At 43.1% G+C, this 20,795-nt stretch overlaps 1 protein-coding gene across 1 annotated transcript; it reads right to left on the minus strand.

The window, feature by feature from the left end:
* Window positions 1-1,428: 1,428 nt before the first annotated feature.
* cand1 (cullin-associated and neddylation-dissociated 1) lies at window positions 1,429-20,795 on the minus strand. The gene is made up of 26 exons (XM_003448081.5): window positions 20,461-20,795; window positions 13,633-13,708; window positions 13,465-13,532; window positions 13,233-13,387; window positions 12,918-13,041; window positions 12,747-12,834; window positions 12,493-12,661; window positions 12,301-12,406; window positions 12,084-12,229; window positions 11,754-11,905; window positions 11,527-11,667; window positions 10,963-11,104; window positions 10,350-10,558; window positions 10,094-10,262; window positions 9,923-10,012; window positions 9,639-9,792; window positions 9,309-9,546; window positions 9,042-9,230; window positions 8,742-8,885; window positions 8,343-8,478; window positions 8,100-8,276; window positions 7,907-8,002; window positions 5,298-5,467; window positions 5,044-5,208; window positions 4,694-4,801; window positions 1,429-2,738 (listed from the first exon to the last, which is right to left on the minus strand). Exons 1-26 carry the CDS (start codon window positions 20,526-20,528, stop codon window positions 2,514-2,516), a joined length of 3,705 nt encoding a protein of 1,234 aa, XP_003448129.1. The 5' UTR covers window positions 20,529-20,795; the 3' UTR covers window positions 1,429-2,513.

Raw genomic sequence — 20,795 nt, forward strand, 5'->3', positions numbered from 1 at the left:
GAAAGTTAGGCAGATCTCGGCTGACCATAAAACTAAACTAGACTCCTGTTTGTAACTGTTCATTCACTTAGGTCTTGGGTTTATATTGTGACCTGAACTTTGGCTCCCTCTGCTGCTATAAACTCACTAAACTGAAAACACTCATGGCAGTCTTCTCATAGTTTCAGTTATATACAGATATTTTGATAAATCCCTACAAACAGTCCAAATCCAGGTCCGCATTTCTGAACATTTTACGATTCAAGCAGTTAGTCAACTACCACAGGTTTAAAAGAAATAAATTTTGAGTGAACTGTAAGTTCAAGAGGTCATCATGTTTGTAGGGGGGTATACATCTAATACACACTGATTTTAATGTTAAATTGTTGTGTTTCAGTTGTTAGTTTGACATTTTAATTTAACCTGCTGCAAATACACACTTTGGTTATATAAAGATTGAGATATATTTTTGACTTCGGTCAGTTTTCAGTCTTTTTTTGTGGAGAGTGAAATATTTGAGGATTTGATGCCAGTGACAGAGATCACAGCTTTGTAGCTTCCAAGATGGAAAAATTATGCCAATGTAGAAGTATTGTAAAATGAAGACCACCAGATGGCGACAGCTGCAAAAAGTCTGTGGGAAAATGACTTTCTGGCTGGACCTCTTTGAACACTCAGTTTGTGAGACACTTGCTTTGGGTAAATTCTTGTCATGTAGTACTCTACACCAGCCTTTTCTTATCACATTCAATTTCCTAGAATCAAGATGGTGATGGCAGAAATGCTTCAGAAGTTCAGAGATGAGCAGGTGATGTCACAATAGCTACAACCCCAGTTTCATTCCAAGCTGAGGGGGTCCGGTATCTGTAACGAATGATTTCACAATAAAACTGTTCTTGCTGTACAAAGGTAGATTGTAATAAAGCGTCTGGGTAGATCAGCTCCAAGAGCCAGAAATTATTCACCCTATGCGAAGTCTGTTTGGAGACCCACGCATGGATCCTAAGAAGCCGCTGATAATCTAACAGAACTCTTTTTATCAAACCAGATGAGCTAGTGTTCATTTTCAGCATATTAAACATGCAGACATGCGTATTGTGTCGGGTTTACAGACCAGCTGAAAGAAGGTGGAATAAGACTTAACTTCACTGTCGTTAAGGGTTCATCTCATTTGGCACAGCTTGTAAGTGAATTGAATTTCTGGATGCAGTCTGGCTGTGGAGGCGTGGCCAGTCAATGTTTTTACTGGGCTGTTTGTGGCCTGGAAACTAGAACTCTGTTACTATTCTCTGTTCATTTCATGAGCTGTGTGTTTAATAAGCATCTAATCAAACAAAATTTATTATAAAATACTGATTATTGCTTTTCAGAAATCATTGAACCATCAGGAAAATCAGCATCTCTAAAATGTAACAACACATAACACAGAAAAAAAACCGAGTCAGAACGTGAAGGCAGGCAGAAATGGACCTTTTTATTTTTCCTCGGGCGATTAACAACAGTGGATTGTCCTGACCAGACCGTAATGAACCGGAATGAACTAGACTGGACCCAGTTTGACCGGATTAAACCAATGAAACCAGTAAGACAGTAAAAATCAAACCCACGTTGACTGGACTAAACCGGCAGAAATGAGTTTGAGGAAGCCAGACTGTGGACAACCAGCAGAACACTGTTACTTTGTTTTTACACTGCAATACCACGGCAACAGCCACTATGGTCCAATCAGGTCTGGTCAGATGAGGCCTGATCCAATAATCCCTCCTCTTTCCTCTCTCACTTCCTTCCTTCCTAAGAGGGGTCAATGGCGGATCTACTGAATCAGGAGGAAACAAAGATACTGATTGGTCCACACACAGTAAAATCCCGCCCGCTGCTCATCTCCCCGTAGCCTCCTATTGGTTGCCTACATCAATCAAAAAAGGAAGAAAGAAAAAAAAAAAAAACCCAGAGCGAGCCCTTCTCCCATTGGTCACCACAGCTTAGGCGGAAAAGGCCGTTTCCCCCCGCCCTTCCATTGGTCAGTTTCGATAACATGCCAACTGTCAGTCACTCAGCAGCGGCGAATCAGGTTGCAGTACAGTACCTGTGGAACTTTCAGGAATTACAAAAAAGAAAAGAGAAAAAAAAAAAAACGAGAAGAATGATGATGAACAAGGAGATCAACCAGTTAGATGACCTCGCTAGAAAAACAAAGAGGAAGTGGGAGGAGCTTCCAAGCCTCGTATGTAATTTTTTGTTTTTGTCCTATTTCTCCATGTGTGAGCCGTCCATCCGTCCGTCCACTTCCTTTCTCTTCCAACAGCTGATTCAGTGCAATGCATCATGGAACGATCGATCGCTAGGAGAGGGTGTGTCACTACAATTTTGTGTGTGTGTGTGTGTGTGTGTGTGTGTGTGTGTGTGTGTGTGTGTGTGCGCGTGTGTGTGTGTTTGCGTCCTGTTGTCATGGAAACATGCTGCAGGGTTAGCGCTCCAGCAGCGGGTGGTGCCGTGTTGCATCGTGGGAACTTCTTTTTGTCCATGGGTTTTTTTTAACTGGTATCCATGGACTCCATGTTGGCAGAGCTGGAGTCTCTCTGGATGGAGTCGAAGATGGCCGCCAGCTCCTGGTTAGATGAGATCTGAGACTGAAACTCTGACATCAGCGGTGACTTCTCGGCCTCGGGGATGGTGAGCAGTGCGACAACAGCTCGCATCGCAGACCGCTTCAGCTCGTCCTGCTTCTCGAACTCCTGCTTCACTGAGTTCGCCTTCACCTACAGAGACAGTGGAGACCGTTAAAAAAAACAAAAAAACAAACAAAAAAAACCCCCCCAAAAAACAAAAAACAACCACAACAAACAACAACAACTAGGCAATCGTAACTCCAGGGACATCAGTTGGTAAAATGCAACAGCACTCTGATGCCTACTTTAAATGACTCATCTAAACACAAAAGTAAATCATGGTGTTCCTCAGGGTTCTGTGCTGGAGCTAATACTTTTTACATTATACAGTCATGGTCAGAGGTTTATACACACTCATCATGGACATAAATCTCAGGGTAATTTTGGGCTTTTCTTTTTTTTTTTTTTTTAACTGTTCTTTTTGGGTGGAATTATTGTATATCTTTGCATACACTTTTAATAAGTTTAAAAACAAGAATTGGGTGCACAAGTTTGGATTTTTTTTCCCTCATCCACACAGGGCCAAAACTAAATATACACATACACCTCACTAACATTTGGTTAAACATACTTTCGCCAGATGCTTTTGGCAGACATCAACTAAGCTTCTGGCATAATTCTGGATGGAAATGTGACCACTCTTTTTGGTAGAATCAGTAGAGGTCATTTAAATTGGTTGGTTTCTTGGCACAGACCCAGCTTTTAAGCATAGCCCACAAATTTTCAAAAGGGTTGAGAGGTCAAGGTTTCGGAAAGGCCATTCCATAACCTTAATGTTAGCCAGCTTTATCCATTCCAAAAGCAGTTTTGAAGTGTTTGGGATCATTGCTGTGCTGAAACACCCAAGTATATCCAAGGTTCAACCACCTAGCTGTTGATCTGAGATAAAGTTGAAAAATTTGTAAGCAATTCTCCTTCATCATTACTCCATCCACTTGGTACAAAACAGCCAACTGCATGATGCTACAAGTGTTCTATGTTTACTACAAACATACCTTGTCACTGAGGCCAAATAGCTCAATCTCTGTCTCCTCTACCCATAAAGCTTTTCTGCAGATGTAATTCTGCTCATATCGTGTTGACTGAATGTGTTGATTCTAGAGCAGGGAATCCTTTCTCTGTGTTCTAAAAGTGACCTCACTGTGGACAGTGATGGTGGTATTCCGGCAGTTTTTCCAATTCATGGCAGGCATGCCAGGCTCAAGCCTTGGTGGCTCTTGTGTCGTTCTTTGAACATCCAAACCAATTTCTTCTCATCTGAGGGTGATAGTGAGGGTCTTCTTCCAGATGTTTGCAAAGTGGCAACAAATCTGAATAACTTGTAGTTACATACAGTTTTTTGAACTGATGAGCCTGGGAATTGCTGCTGTTTAGAAATGGCCTCAACAGACCTTTCTGACTTTTCTAAATCTATAATTCTCCTTCATGGATCACAGAGTGCTGTCAAACAAATCCTTTTTATGCTGGCAGTTATAGTCAATCATCATCACGCATGAGACGTTAAAAGACATCTCAGAACCTTCAACACCATTTACAAAAAGATTTCAGTGTGTGTGTGTGTGTGTGTGTGTGTGTGTGTGTGTGTGTGTGTGTGTGTGTGTGTGTGTGTGTGTGTGTGTGTACATATATATATATATATATATATATATATATATATATATATATATATATATATATATATATATATATATATATATATATATATATATATATATATATATATATATATACACACACACACACACACACACATATATATATATATATATATATATTAATAACCCTGTGTAATTTAAAGAAATAAATTACATTAGAAAAAACAAAACAATACAACAGAAATCATTAAAATCCCCAAATCACCGTGACATTCATGCCTATGAGTAGATAAAAACTTCTGACTACAGCTTTACTTTCTTCCTTTTAACCTTGGCCTCCAGGAACACCATGAGGAATCTTGGGAGTTATTTTTAACCAGGATAAATCCTTAAAAGTCCACAATAAACAAATATGTTGGACACATTGGATCCAAACTGGTTTAAAAATACCTTTGTGGTACAGGTGGCCCTCAGTGGCTCCACTAGTCTGTCCAGTCTTTGAAGAACAGCACTGGGACACAGAGATGACAGTCTAGCCAGCATCAGGAAGGTCAGCATCTGCAAACACAGCAGCTTCAGTATCTATGATTCAAACACCTTATGGTGTTTAAACATCATGATCTCAGGTATACAGAAATGACTCTCCTGGTTTTTCACTGGACCATAAATGAACCCAGCCACTCATATTTGAGTTTTAATAGAAGAATTAAACCTGAATTTAATGAAAATCCTAAAGGTTAAAATACACTTCTGATTTGTAACTCCGTCCTCAGGATCCAGGTCCTGGGGCTCAGACACACCTTGATGTCATAGTGGTCCTTCAGACCGTCCTCCACGTGGTTGAGGAAGGTGAAGATGTCGAGTCGGTCCAGGCAGCTGTCCAGCAGAGTGTACATACACTCGAACGCAGCCTTCCTAAGGTCCAGCCCATCGTCTACCGTGTGTTTGAAGGGTCCCATCTCCACCTGCAGAGCAGTAGGACAGCAGTCAGACACCTGACCCCGCCCACTAGATCCCCTCCTAGCAATCGATTCCCCGCTGCAGGTGTCCTCACCTCTCGGATCAGCTCCTTCCGGACTTTGGTCTCGTTGTACAGTTGCGGTAGAACCGAGTCTAGCAGCTCGCGGATCAGACTGGGTTTATTGTGGGCGGCAGAGTTGAACGTTACCAAGGCAACACGCCGCACATTCAAGTCTGGATCCTCCAGCGTCTTCAGGAAATCACCTGAGGACAAAAACAGCCAATCGGAGGACAGACAGAGGGGGAAACTTTCATTTCTCACCAGAGTGTGACAAACTCAGACTTTAATGATAAAAACATCAACTTCGGACATCTTATAGTGTTTAATTAAGAAAATAAGGTCTTCTTGTCACGTTTAGAGTTTACATAAAGAAGGAGAAAAAGCCCTGCATCTATAGCCTTTCACAGCTGATTGAATTTTTCTATCATAACTTGTGTTTATTACAACTGTGAATGGATGTTTTTACCACAATATTACTAAATATGTGTTAATCAGCAAATTAAAACAAGAAACAAAAGCTGCCACCTCGAGAATAAAACAAAAATGAGAAATCTGATAGATCATTTTCTAGTTTCACAAACTGCTGAAAGTTGCATCTTTGCTTTCTGCACACCTCCTGATTCTGCTCGCATCATCAGAGCGCCACCTTCACCTTGTGCAGCTGTGTGTATAGTGACTGTGATGGCAATCAGCGTCTCCAAGTTTGAGATTAGAGATGGGTGGGGCGATCCCTCTGGGTTTCCACCCAGAGCGTCGAACTCAAGTATCTCGTGTTCACAAGTGATGAAAAGCCAGCAGTAATGCGAGCATTTGTGGTTTGAGTTTTCATTTAATCACAGACCCTCACCTGTCACTGAAACAATGAAATCATAGATACGAGCAGCAGAAATAAGATTCATTCCCCTAGTTCTTGCTAACCAATGTTTTGATGACACAGACTAGAAAAAAATATCTGCAATTGCCACGGCTACCCCTCAGCCTCCTAGTAAACAGACCTCTGGTATCAATTTCAAAATCACATTGTTCTGAAGAAGCTAGAGCTGGGCGATATAAGATTTTTTCATATCACGATATGTTTTTTTCATTTCAGGCGATAACGATATATATCACGATATAAGCCAAATAACTATATTTGTAAGATTTAAATGTGCCGTTGCTCACAAGTAAAATGTGAAATAATCAGCAGCTTGTTTTGATTTAAATATTTATTTCCCATAATAAGTTCAACAGGACAGATGTACTTAAGGAACATGAGACTTCAGTTTCACATAAATAAAGGCAAATATTGCTAACTACACAAAAGGTAGCCGCTAAAGCATTTAAGTTTCAAAATAGAACAAACAAAACAGACTACTAAATTGTCAATTCCACTTAGAAACAAAATATTAATTCTAAAAAAAAATCTTAGTTTGTTTTACAGAAGAACAGACAAAATTGACTAACTTTTGCCAATATCAAATAAACTGAGAACTAAAAAGAAATTCTCAATCTCTCCTTGTTGTATAGCTTAGCTTTTCAAACAGTTTTAAAATAAGGATGCTAACAGAACATTCTTTAAATACTAGGTGCACATCCAAGGTGCAACTCATATATATATATATATATATATATATATATGTATATATATAAATAAAACTTTAGTCTGACAAAAGCCTACAGCTTGCGGGACAGGAAGACAAGTCTATCCACTGCTTCAGGCTTTAAAGCGGCCCTGTGGCAAGTCACAATATTACCCCCTGTACTAAATACCCTCTCAGAGGGGGTGCTGGTTGCGGAGATGCACAGGTAGCGCTTTGCCAGGCAGCTAACTCTTGGGAAAAAACGCGCTACTCTGTTTTTTTGTCAGACTTCAAATAGCCGAAATACCTCCACACTACGGAACTTCTCTGGCCCTTCCTTTCGACAATCTCTCCGGCATTGGAACCGTCATCTGTGTTGTCTTCGGTAACCTGGTCACCCAAGCTCTCGGTCGATTTTTCTCTAGTCGGCACACGCATTTCCTCCATTACCCGGCCGGCACAGCGGCTGGCTGCTTCCCAAACAAATACACATGTGCGGCTTGGCACTTGTGCTGTACGTAACAAGTTACGTGATGTGACACTGCGGCTGTGATTGGTTCGGCTCTGCGCTACTTAATTTGGATTGGCTGTTCTTTTTTTTTTTTTTTTTTTTTTAAAGAGAGGAAGAGAGAGAGAGATGAGGTCTATCGCAATAGTTTAATTTTTCTATCGAGAAAAAGTTATTTCGCAATACATATCGTTATCGTTCTATCACCCAGCTCTAGAAGAAGCTATCGAATTCACAAGACTTTCAGAAAACGTGAGCCCTGGGATTCAAACTCGTCTGAGATTTTTAGCTGCTCCTGCTCACATTCACAAACTTCTGTCCACACCGCCCAAACGAAACAACAACATGAAGCTTGTGGGTCCCGAGTTAAACTTTCCTCAATTTCAAGCAGACCAGAGACAGCAAATGACACCGCTGACTGTCATACGACAAGAGAGTTAGTCAGGCAACACTAACCCATCACAAGAAAAACAAGAAGAGGAGCTCTGGGACAACAGTGTAAACAAAAACAAAAACCAAAAGAACCCAAAAGTGACAAAAGAAAGATAAATCATTTGGATTTGTGTGTGTGTTACCTATGCAGTTCTTCAGCAGTGGGTCAATGGGCTGCGGCTGGTCAGAGATGGTAAACTTCACAGCCGTTACCACAGAACTCCTGGCGTACGACGAACCTGGAAATGTGCAGAAATCGATAAATCAACGCTGATATCGATCAGCCTCATCACCAGCAACGACCCATCTGATTGTATGTCACATTGTATGGGTCACCTGAGAGCAGGTATCCTTTGAGGCGGGGCAGCAGCGTCTCGGGGTCGATCAGCGTCAGTTTGCCCAAACACTCAGCCACCACGTTCCTGGTTCCCTCCTCCTGACACTCGCAATGTTTGAGCAGCAGCGACCAAACAGACTCCACGTAGGGCTTCAGCCCGGAGACAGACGCCGAGCCTGCACACAAACAATGTTAAAACCAAACACACACACGCAGGAAATCTCAGATGTGTTTTTCCTCACTGATGATCTCTTTGAGCGAGTGAAGCAGCAGGTACTGCCTCTTGGAGGAGGTGATCTCCTGCAGGACGAAGGGCAGGTACTCTGGCAGGTTCCCCACCGCGATGCTGCCCAACGCATACGAGGCCGCCGACTTGACCTGTGACACAGAGAGCAGGCGGCTTAATCTTCACCGAAACAACAGCACAGGTCAACAACCGCAGGAAAGCTCATAGCTTCCTCTGAACACATCATGTCAAAGATTAGCACCTTTTCCATCAGCTTTTTTATTTAGTCAGTAAAATCCTTTTTAAAAAAATATTTATGGAACTTTTTAATTTTATTCAGATAGAACAGTGCAGGAAGGGCAGCAGAGCTGGGGGATGTCACATCTGGATTCAGAGTGTAGACAGGTGTAGTTACCTCTTCACTGGAGGAGGAGAAAGCATCCAGGATGACAGTCTTGAGCTCTGGTTGGCCGCTGAGGTCCACGTGGTGTCCAACCTCACCCAATGAGAGCAAAGCGAGGAGTCTGATGGAGTCTGTGGAACGGCTGTTCTTCACATCCTGTGAGGAACACAAGGTCTCTGAATCTCGTGGCTCTTACTGCTCGCTGTTCATCGGAAGGTCAGAAATTACAAGACTGTTTGGAAGGTGTCGCCCCCTACAGGCAATGAAAACCTCAAAAAAATAGAGAGGTGAACCCTGCTCACTCTGACTCACCTGGATGAACTGTCCCACCACGGCAGGCCCCTCAGTGGGACAGGCTCTGGTCAGAGCAGCGACACACTTGGCAATGGAGCAGTATGCCTGTTTGTGCGGCAAGGCGGCGCTCTGGGAGTAAACGGGGCCAGTGAGCATCCTCAGCAGGTCCATGTAGCCCAGGCCGGGAGTGTCTGTAGCCACGAGCGCCTGAGCAGGAAGTCACATGGTTAATATGCATATTCGCGCCCACCGTACACGCTGAAGGATAAGCGGAGCTGGAAGTACCTGGTAGAAGTCGAGCATAGCAGAGAGCGCGCCTCCTTGCAGCAGCGGGGATCGAACCAGCGCGATGAGCTGCTGGAGGATGTTCCCTCCGCTCAGCTGACCCAACGAGGACGGGTGAGTCACTGCCAACGTGGACAGGAAGCTCAGCGCCATCTGAGACACGTGCATGTCGCTCTCAGAGATCAGAGGAGGCAGCTCGGCCAGGACAGCGTCTACCATCACTGGAGTCACCGCAGAGCTGAAGCACAGGATGAGAGGGTGAGGGTGGTGGACAGGGTGGAGCTGAGGTTTGGTGGGTGGGGCTTACAGGTGTGTGTGTGTGTATGTTACCTGTAGTTTCTTAGCAGGATGTCCAGAGCAGCCAGTGTGCAGAGCTTCAGGGCACGCTGGTTCTTGCGGAGGAAGGAGGCGAGGATGGGAACGGCGTCGGGAAGAACCGGCCTCAGGTCGATTTTCAGTGGTGAGCCGGCGATCAGCGTCAGAGCTGTGCGCACACACACACACATCAAACACTAACAGCTCCAGCCCGGTAAACAATATCCAACATTTCGATATGGAAGCAGAAAAGAGACAAGCTTCCTTTGAGACACAACTGGTGTGTGGGCGGGGCTTACCTTTCACCGTCGTCAGCCTTGTGATCTCATTCTTGAGGCGTTCCAAGAAGATCAGCAGCGTTCCAGGAAGCTCAGCAGGCAAATGGTCCCCTGTACAGGAAAACAGGAAGACATTAAACCGAGGAAAGCTTTGTGACATCACATCATGTGACTGGCAAGTGTGTGCGTTACCTAGGTTACAGATGATCTGCCCCATACAGGAAATGGCTCGCTCTTTCACCTCCTGGTCAATGTCAGCGGCCTTCAGGCGCTTGATGGTGCAGGTGAACAGGTCGTTAATGTAAGGAGAGGGATCGAAGCTGTCGCTGGCTTCTGATTGGCTGTCCAGTGGTCGGATCACCTGGTGGAGACGCAGAACAGAATGGAGGATAAAAATCAGCTGTGAAATTAGAAACAGAAAGGACGAGGTTGTGAGTTTGACTCCCACCTTGACAAGCTGCTGAGTAACGAGCAGAGCCTCAGAGGTGATCTTGTAAAAGGGGTCTCCCACGCATGACACCACGGGCGGGACAAGGGCAGGGACGTGGGCGTGGAAGGCGTGAGCAGGGTGCGTGACCATGATGACGTGGAGGCAGGCTAGAGCGTCGATCTTCAGGTTTGAGCTGCTCGACTTGTCGTTCAGAGAGAAAATGATACCTGCAGAGTGCGCGCACGCACACACACACACACACACACACACACAATTACCTCACTGCCACCAAGACACACAGCTCCAAAGCGCCCCCTAAAGAGTAATCCCAGCAAAAACAGAAACATCAAACATTCCAAGAGCCTATACAAAACGTTTTGGAGCCGTAACCTAACCCCAGCAGAAAGCCGGCCATTCTAACATCTGACTAAGATCCTGTTTTGTGGGCGTGTTCCCGTGTCCTCCCTGAAATCTGTTGGGGGGGCTTACAGTTTTATGGCACCAATTCTGCACGACTGGCCCACAGAGTTATGTAAAGAACTACAAAAATACTGGTGAAAAATATTTGTATCAGTGTGTGGTGACTGTATTCTATCATATCGAGATTACTCTCGGCCCGCGGCAGCGTTACCTGGTATGAGGACCGGGATGTGCTGAGTCAGGGCGCCCGGGAGGACGTTCACCAGCTCGGTCAGCATGTTGAAGCAGCACTGACGGGTTTTCACACTTTTCTCCTTTAGCTGTTTGTGCAGAGCTTTCACAATCATGGGGACCTGTGGAGGGCGAAAGAGGTTACCAGAGAATCACAGGAGACCACCGCAGGTACTTCCTGTTGCTTGTGGTCGGCTTTGCAGGATGCTGAGGGTTTCCTGTCGCAGTGAGAACCAAACACATGCTCCTAAAAACTGTGCAGCACTGACATCTGCTGTAGGAAAGCTGAACTACAGCCAGAGACCTGTGAGAAACTGTCCTGAGAGAAAACTTTTTACCCATTTCTCATATAGAGTGAGCACTGATTGGTTGCCAGGAGGTGATGTCACACCTTTTATAAATAACCTGCTCCAAAGCTCCTCTAAAATCTCATACTTTATACATCTCTAATATCTCTTTATTTCATTAATTTAAAAAAAAAAAAATTCTGCTTCTGCGTAAACAGAAAGAAAAGAAAAGAGCTCCGCCCACAGCAGGAGCGTACCTGGCTCTGCAGCATCGTCAGCGGCGTGTCTCCTTGCTCCATGGCGTCTGGATCAGCCAACCAGCTCTGAGCTGGTCTGGTCTGTTTGAGCAGTGACAAGTAGGCGTGGAAAACATCCGCCTTTACATTCTCCTCCCTCTCCTGCATGCGCATACACACAGAGGCAGGTCAGACATTAAGGTCATCGTTACACATCTCAGAGATAGAAGCCGATCAAATGACGCTACCTTGAAGCGACAGACAAGCGCAGGAGACACGGTGCGGTAGAACTCCGGCAGCATCTCATGACGAGTTGAGACGACAGCGTCTAAACACTTCGCCGCCGCCCTTCGAACCTTCCAGCTCATGTCGTCATCATCACTGTACTCGTCATCGCTGCCTGGAAAGGAAATGAAGAGATGGCGTCACCAATTAATGTTCAACCGCCTATTTTGGATGTAAATGAGTGGGCAGTGTCATGTGATTCCAACGCACCAATCAGCGGAGCCTTTAACAGCTTAACATAAACTGGAGGTTTCTTACTTCAGCAGCAATAGTAAGAGTCAGGGTTTCAGTACCTTGATAGTCTTCGTCGTTCTGCTCAGCGTCCATGGCGTTGTCATCCTCGTCTTCATCATCAAAGTTGTAGTTTGGGTCATAGGTCAGGTAGCGCAGGCAGATGGAGATGACGGTGGGGACGTGTGGGTAAACTTCTTTGGGACACCTGGAAAGAATAAAAGCAGTGAGCACACGAGGCACCGCCGCCACAGATTCTTCGGTCTGAGCCGGTTTTACCTCCTGACGAAGGACTCGAAGGCCTGGATGCAGTACTCTCTGAGCTCGTCATCGTCCACGTTACAGAACTTCACCACCAGAGGGATGATCTTCTCCAGGTACTCACCTGTTAAAGAGAGACGAGAGGTCAGAGGTCAGGGAGGATTCATCTCTAAATCAGAGACATGACAGTGTGGAGGCTGGGCGTCTCACCGATCCTGTGTCCAGCCTGTCTGCTGATGGCGGCCGTGCACTGGATGTATGTCCTGGTGGTCGACATGTTGTCATTCCTCCCCAGCTCGGCGAGGAGATGCTCGATCAGGTCGATAAACACCAGATTCCCGCAGGACATCACCAGATGGCCCAGAGCCATGATGGTCCTCTGAAACGCCCAAATAACAGCGGGTAAGGACACAAACAGCTTCCTGAAAGCTCAAAAACACAAAAGTCAAAGCAGTGGGACGGACCTTTCTGACGGCCAGCCGGGGGGAGGTGAGCTGAGGCAGAAGGCAGCTGAGGATGGAGGGGTGGAAATTCACCAGCAGACCCCCCTGTCTGCAAATAGAGACACAGAGAAGAAGTCAAAACTTCACCCATCCTCACCAGCGCCATCCATCAGCGACCGCCTAACTACGTACCTGCAGAGCATGTCGGCCATGATGTCGAGCGCCTCCAGCTGCACGGACACATCTTCCTGTTTGGCGATAGCGCTCGTCAAACGACCCGTTATCTTCTTACAGACGCTGGCCGCTAAAGCCGAGCCTGAGACGGAGGCAGGAGGAGTAAAGATCAATCTTCACATTTTCACAGGAAAAGCATTAATGATCTGAAGATTCATGAAATCACTGGAAGCTGAAAATGTTCACATTTTACACATCAAAACTCGCTCACTCAGAAGTGGTACTGAATGAAATATCTGCTGTTATGAGTGCAGTACTAGTCGTATATTTTACCACTGGAGGCCGGCGGTAGCTCCCCAATGACTGTTTTGAGTCCGATGGAGGAAATGTCTCTGAGCTGCTCTTTGTCTGAAAGCATGTTGGTGCACAGAGTGTCTACGATCGTCTCCACCTGGTACTCCTTCACCTTACTGACCAGAGGGCCCAGGCTGAAACAAACACACCCACAGTCACACACATGGACACCATCAAACAGGAAATTAAAACTTAAAATCAAATAAGTTACCATTTGACAGCCAAGTTCTGAACTTCTCCGTTCTTGTCTTCCAACAGTTTGAGAATCATCCTCACCACCTGTTCATCAGTGTCAATAAATTTCAAAAAATTATCAATAAATTATAATCAATCATCAGACAGACACCAGGTGAAGCAGTGCGAGGTCATGCACACGGACCTTCCTCTCGCTGTCGTCGTCCAGCTTGATTGAGTCTTTCTGAAGCTCCGTCATCAGGTCGTTAGTTGCCATAAATCTGGAAAACAGCAAACAAACAAATGAATAAACCAAGTCGAAGTGTGCGGTGATTAAACGCACAGATGAGCGAGTCATTTTACAGCTGAGGAGATGCAAAAAATACAACATCTGCTTCAGCCAGAGCTGAAGTCTTAGCTTTCCTCCTGAAAATCTCAGAAAAAATAATTGATTTTGAGTCTTTACAGCTTGGAGTAAAACATACAACAGGAGGCGCTGAAGAGACCAGGAAATGGAAACCACTAAAAGGGAAAAGGACATGACAAAACAGGCAACAAAGGAGGACTTATTTGTTCTGATAGAAGATCAGATCATGAACTCTGAAAATGCATATTTAAGACTCATCAGTCCATGTTCTTCCCAAAGTGTTTTCACGTCAGTTTATTCTCCAGCTGTCCTCATGAAATGGTTCATTTTTTTACACCAAAACCCTGTTAGGTCGAGCTCATTACAGCAGGATTTCAAACAAGCAATTAGATGATATATATATATATCTAAAAAAAAAAGGCAGTTCCTCTCATACTGAGAGGATCAGTAGAGGATTCAGTGTCTTTTTCGTTTGTGTGACAGAGCAGCGAAATGACCTCATGCATGTTTCTCACCAAACTCTCAGACTTCCCGTCTGTGACGTCATCCAACATGACCGGTTTGGCAGTGGGGCAGTGATGTCACACTGACCTCCACAAGCTAAAGTCTGACTGCTGTTGGGTGCCAGGATGAAGCCCTCGGACCTGACGCTGGTGCAGGACAGTTGAGAGATCAACCTTCAGAGTATTTAAGTTTTAGTCTTTTAGCTTCTCAAATGTGCATCAGCCAAAGTCCTGAGTGCTTCATTCAGACATTCTGACCTCTGTTTAAAGAGCTTTTATAAAAACCAAAAAGGAAAATGGAAATAAATGAAATTATGTAAGACCCTCTCTTCTGTCTGAGCTGCGTCTCTCTAAAGCGAGCTTGGTAAAAATAATCTGGAGGATGACAAACGAGCCGTTTTAGGACACTTTTATTAACTTCTTTAAATTGATCCTTTTTGCTGCAGATCCAAATCCTTTAATGCAGAATGAAATGTGCTGTCAGTCCTCCGAGGTTTACATATATACAGCCCAATACAGAGGACTGAAGCTGCCAACATCAGAGAGAAAGAAATGTATAAACTGCATTTTTCTTTGTAATAATGCACATATTTAATACATGTTTTATTTTATTTTTTTAACCTAATAAGCCGAGTACTAAATTCTCAGAGAAAGTCAGATAATATACAAAAATAAAGGCATAAAATGTGATGAATTAAAAATATATATATTAAATTGAAGAAACCCTGAGATGTACAGGGCAAAATGTAAAAAAATATTCAAAATATGTACAGTCAGTAAACACATTTTAATAAAAGAGGCAATAAACCTATTATAAATATACACAGTGATGTCAAAAAATATATTATTGACAAAATAATGAATTCAAATTTCACAAATTACGCTGAATTTATTACTGGCATTAGTAAAGAAAAATGTGACCAAGTATAATGAATAAAATCCACATTTAATTTACTCTCGCATTTCTTTACTTTGTCATTAATTTAAAAAACAGAATTACTTATTTTTAGTAATTTAGTAGTAACTAAGTAAGTAGTAATTTTAGTAACTTATATTTAACTAACAATGAATAACTTAAGGAATTTAAAAAAATGGAGAAAATAAAGATCAATAAAACTATGAAATAGAATCTACCAACTGTAGGTATTCATTCATTTATAAATTGAAATCTTCACCATTCATTCATAATCAGTTAATTATAAATCTAATCATTGCCTGCTTTTTTGTGCATTTAATTTTGCATTCTTTCCCACCTTAAAAATTTTTCATTATATGTTTTTTATACATTTATTTTCTTTTTAATTATGAAAATAAGGACTGGGTATCAGTGCGCAAACTTTAACATTAAAATAGAAAAATAAGTCTAACAATTATTATATTAATGAATAAATCTGAAAAATAAAGAATAAACACATTTTAAAATGTAATGAAAAATTAAATACCATTAAATGTGATATTTACATGAATTTATTTTATAGATTAATGCCTATGTTTATCTTCCATGTAACAGTACTGGTGCACTGAATATTAGTATATTCTTTTTGGCATTCGGTGAATTTTATTTCTTTTTTTGGCAATTTCAGACCTCTGCACCAAGCACCTCATGCTCCATACATTTATAAAATAACTAATATGTAGTTCCTGTCTCACAGAAGCCGTGTGGAAACGCTCAGATCAGACCTAAAAGTGGGTCAATTTTTACCCAACAGAAGGCGAAACTGACAGCTTTCCATGATATCGAGGATTCCTTGTTCTGAGAGGGCGGCCGTCAGAAGCGATGAAGCTGATTATCTGTGCTGCCAGCTTGTGATCGTCCCCGAGCAGCTGACACAAAGAGGGCCAGGCTGCTCTGAATTTCAAGTTAAATATGAGCTTCTTTTTACTGGTCAAAGAGTCTGATCCAAGCCACTCTGCGCCTCTTTATGCAACACTCCTCAAAAACACATCAACATGGCTCAAAGTATGACCACCACAAAAACCAACACAATCAGGCAAAAACATGCAAAAAACACCTTAGAAAAGAAAAAAAAAAAACTTTTGAATTCCTTTAAATTAAATTAAAAGCTTCACCTTAAAAATTTCCAATAATATTAAACTAAAGGGAAATAAAAACCGCACAGATAAAACTAAAGTAGTATTTATGTTTAAAATGATCTTAGTATTCTAATTTTCTCTGATTTTCTGCCACGTACTTCTTTCTCCAGTGGCAAAGTTTTACGTTAACAGGCATCAGACTGCTCTTGAAGCGAAGCCCCGCCCACCTGACGCTTATGAATGTCGTTCAATGGTGGCTTGAAGGGCGAGGAGCTAAAACAGCTCGTTTTAGACCAAGGATGAACTGAAGGGCAACACAGAGGCTGAACATGAGTTAAATGTGGCTTATTTTGAACTGTGAATCATGCAAAGCTGCGCTCGCACAGTCTAAGAACAAAAACGTGGAGACCTGGGATCGACAACTCTTTTCTTTCCTGTTCCTGAACAGCTGATCAGAATTAGTTCAATCAGCTCTCAATATGTTTACCCTGAGTTAATGAAAGAAAGCCATCATCAGTGGAGCACCAACACTATAATGCCCCATGGTAACGGGTAAATAAAGAGCAGAGCCTCCATTTTAATCCAGATGAGCAGGGCTATGAAGACGTTTCAGTGCTGACTGTGATATTCAAACAGGAGGGAAGAAGAGAGTGATTTTATTCAGCTCTGTCCACTCTGTCATCATCACTGACTGAATGAAACTTGATAACCACACTTTAACTTATAGATGACGCAGTAATCCTAATTTGATTAGATTTTTAAATCTAATTATCCGTTTAAAATGTTGTTTGGCATCATTTAATCACTGAATCTCAATCAATGAATACATGTAATGAGTTTACAATCAGACTGTGTGCATCTGCTTCCAAAAACTCACTTTAAATAAAAATAGTTCAGTTTCATCTTTACATCTCCAAAATTCCAGCCGTGGCAGATGTTTTTCCATCAGTGTGATCAGTTACAACAGCGGTCCCCAACCTTTTTTGCGCCACGGACCAGTTTATGCCCGACAATATTTTCACGGACCGGCCTTTAAGGTGTCGCGGATAAATACAACAAAATAAAACTAGTACCAGTACCGACAAAAGAAGATTTATTCATAACACACGTGAAAAGACCCAGGAAAACAGAGTTAACGATAAAAACAATAACAAAATAACGCTGAAAACCGATAAAAACCCTGAAAACCATACATTTCACACCTGAGCCTCAACTCTCGCGGCCCGGTACCAAACGACTCACGGACCGGTACCGGTCCGAGGCCCGGGGGTTGGGGACCGCTGAGTTACAACACAATCAAGGAGTGATCATTGTGCTCTGTGTCTGAAGCTTTACTCAGATTAGTTTGATTTAACCACTGTTTCTCAGTAACATACAGTAAATGTTAGTAGTGACAGTCTGACGGCTGTGTTACTGCCCACAGAGTCTTGGAGGCAGAAAGATGAGACTACAGAGTTTATTCTGAGCTTGATTATAAATCAGTGATGTAATCGCAGAATCTGCCCTCATATATTGACGAGTGACTGACCTTAAAAGCGCTCACGTAAAGTATAAAACACACCTAACACCTAAACTGGGATTTCAGTGTTTGTAAAATTGTCTGTAGATGGATTCGTTCCAATCTTTGGCGGTGACTTCATGAATGAGGAAATGAAACTGAGTCAGCTGGTTCAGATGCAGTAAGAAGGGAGGAGCCAGAGAACAGTTTTAGTTCACAGAGTCTGTTACCATGGTAACTGGCAGAGAGTTTAAGTTAACTGTGAACCAGAAAACCCAGTTTCCCCGAGCTCAGGATTAACAAACTCCTGGAGCAGGGCCTGATGACGTTCTTCTTCCTGTCAAATCAGTTTATAAGCTCATTTTTTAACACTCCAACATAAATAAATCATTGCATATTTATGTTTGTCTGGCGCTAACGGACCTCCTGTCAGACGCTTCATCTGCCTTCACTGTTTGCTAGACGATATCAGCTGCAGATAATCAATACAAACTGTGTGACTTCAGTCTGCCTGTTAATAAACTCATTAATCTGAAGCTTCAGTTCAGGCTGCGACTGCAGCATTTCAATTTCACCTGCTGATTATACTGAAGATGAATCGATTAAACATTATGAAAAACAGCAACAGAAAACAGCAAGAAGGCCTTTTGTGAACTCCCTTTGTTTTTCAGATACTGTCATTTATATCTGTAGGTTTTAGCCCTGAGTTTCTGTGGTTTCCGTGGTTAAAAGCTCTATGATGGTGGGAAAAAATGCAGTTGGTAATCAGTTAAAAAGCAGCAACTGCTTTTTATGTCATCCTGAAAATGACAAAGAGGAAGAAGAGGTTGGCCAAGAGTTTCCCTTGTTGGCTTCACACTTATTTTCTACAAAGAACATGCTCTGTCACCATCATCTCAGCTTACACTACCTGTGGTGTACCACAGGGGTCAATTTTAGATCCTGTATTATTTCCTTAAAATACAACTTTTTACAAAACACACTAATGTTTGTATTAAACATCTTCAAAGCTTCAGTGATCTCCTGCAGCAGGTGTGTCATAATTTAAGGCTTGGTTAAATCAGTCTCCTTATTTCTTAAGGTGGTATTTTTGGTGAATGCATTTTGTAATGAATTTAAGCATTCAGGTGATAATTTGTAAACCTATGTCACTGCTTGTGATTTATCAGAGTGCCGTGGTTAGCCAAACACCAAACCTCAAAGTTTGAAAACTTAAGACAACACCGAAACGCCAGAAAATGCACTTCCTCTAACTCTCATGTTAGAATACAAATTTACAGCAGAAATAAACAACCTCTACAGCTAGTTTCTTTCTCCATAGTGACTGTATGGAGAGTATATTTAATATAACTCACCTGTTTAAATCCCATTAAATTCAATTAAGGGTTAAAGTGTGCATTATTGGCCTCTGTTAGCTGTCTGAACTAGACCTCTGGATTGGAGTGTTTGTGCATTTTTGAACATCTTTAATGAAATTATCTGACTAATAATATGGCTGTTGTGTGGTTAATCATACTAATAGACTATCCAAGAAGTCTGAGCCCCAGTTTAGGTTAAAGATGAACCTAAATCGAAGATTTAATTTGGATTTTAATTAGCAGGTATGCTGACCCTGTACACTGTACTGATGCAGCTTCCATGTTTCTAAATATGGTCTCTTCTTACTCCAACAAAAACAATAAAAACTCAGTCCAGTAGCCAAAGGGTGCTGCCACTCTAGTTACAACGATCTTTTAAAGTGCTGGTTGCTGCTCCGCAGCAGGCTTCTAAAAGCTGATCACTCAGAGGACAGTAGTGGTTCATTCTCTACTCTTGACTTAGTACAATATCAAAGAAAGCAGATTCCCAGAAGTTCTGTGACCTGCATTTTCTGTCTAACACAAATGGTTTCTATTTGTTTCCCATCTGAAACTAGCAGTTTTTTTCTGAAACAAGCCACTTACTGTCTAAAAACAACTACCTTCTGTCTGAAACAAGTCGTTTGTCTAATTTCCTTCCTGAAAATAGCCAATTTTCTGTATGAAATAAGCTGTTTTGGTGGCGCTAAAACAGCTTATTTCAGGGAGGATGAACTGCAAGGCTGTACCGAGGCCCAGTGAGAGACAAAGCCGGCTTATTTTGAACTGTGACTCATGCAAAGCTGCTCTGATTTGAGTTTTAAAACAAAACAACCACAGAGATGGGATCAGAATAAGACACCTTTAACGCTGACAGGGTCTATATGAGTGCAAGGCTGAAGCTCCGACCTTCTCCGTCTGTTTACCGGCGTCACCACACCCCCGTTAGCTGGAGCGACACTTTAACATTAAACCCGCCCGGTTCCCGGGAGAAATCCCGCTAGCAGGGCGGCTACCTTCACATTTTAATCCACAGCAAAGAGCGCCGTCACTCATGCTAAGCTAGCCTGCGGATTGACAGAAGTTGGTGCTAGCCCGCTAGCCTGCAGGCTAGCTGCTAATGCTAGCAGCTAACCGCGGATGTGACGATGATCAGACAGGTGGCATGCTAGCTGTTAGCCTGAGAGCGGCAGGCCCGCCGCAGCAAAGCGCCGCTTTCAGTGCGAAATAAAAACACTCCGATGCGATAAACAACAGTGGACGGTCAGATCCCTCCACCTGGGCGCTGTTTTACCTGAAATCCTTGTCGCTGGATGTCATTTTCTCCAGCAGGTTGGAGATGTGGTACGAGGCGCTCGCCATGTTGGTGCTGTTAGCCTCCTACTAGCAGAGTGCGCTCGGTGAGGATGTTCCGGCTGCGGGCTCTGGTGTCTCTGGCTGGCTGTGTGACCGCCCTGCTCGGATGATTTCGGGGGTAGAGAGTATGTTTCTGTTCTTCTTCCTCTTCTTCCACCTTTCTCTTCAGCTACAGCGACTGTCGCATCCCGGGGCGACCAGTTTGGTGTGTTTGAATGGAGCTCCCGTTCTCTCCGCAGAGGGGCGGGGTTAGCGGCGCTGGACGATGCGGGG

Source organism: Oreochromis niloticus, linkage group LG17 (assembly GCF_001858045.2).
Source record: "Oreochromis niloticus isolate F11D_XX linkage group LG17, O_niloticus_UMD_NMBU, whole genome shotgun sequence".
In the NCBI taxonomy this organism is placed as follows: domain Eukaryota; kingdom Metazoa; phylum Chordata; class Actinopteri; order Cichliformes; family Cichlidae; genus Oreochromis; species Oreochromis niloticus.

Bases quoted from the DNA above. Each gene is read 5' to 3' on its own strand.
- cand1 (XM_003448081.5), bottom strand. From the start codon at position 20,528: ATGGCGAGCGCCTCGTACCACATCTCCAACCTGCTGGAGAAAATGACA. The intron at 13,042-13,232 runs GTAAAATATACG...CCTCCGTCTCAG, and splicing joins GCTACCGCCGGCCTCCAGTG to GCTCGGCTTTAGCGGCCAGC. The intron at 10,559-10,962 runs GTAACGCTGCCG...CGCACTCTGCAG, and splicing joins CATCCCGGTCCTCATACCAG to GTATCATTTTCTCTCTGAAC.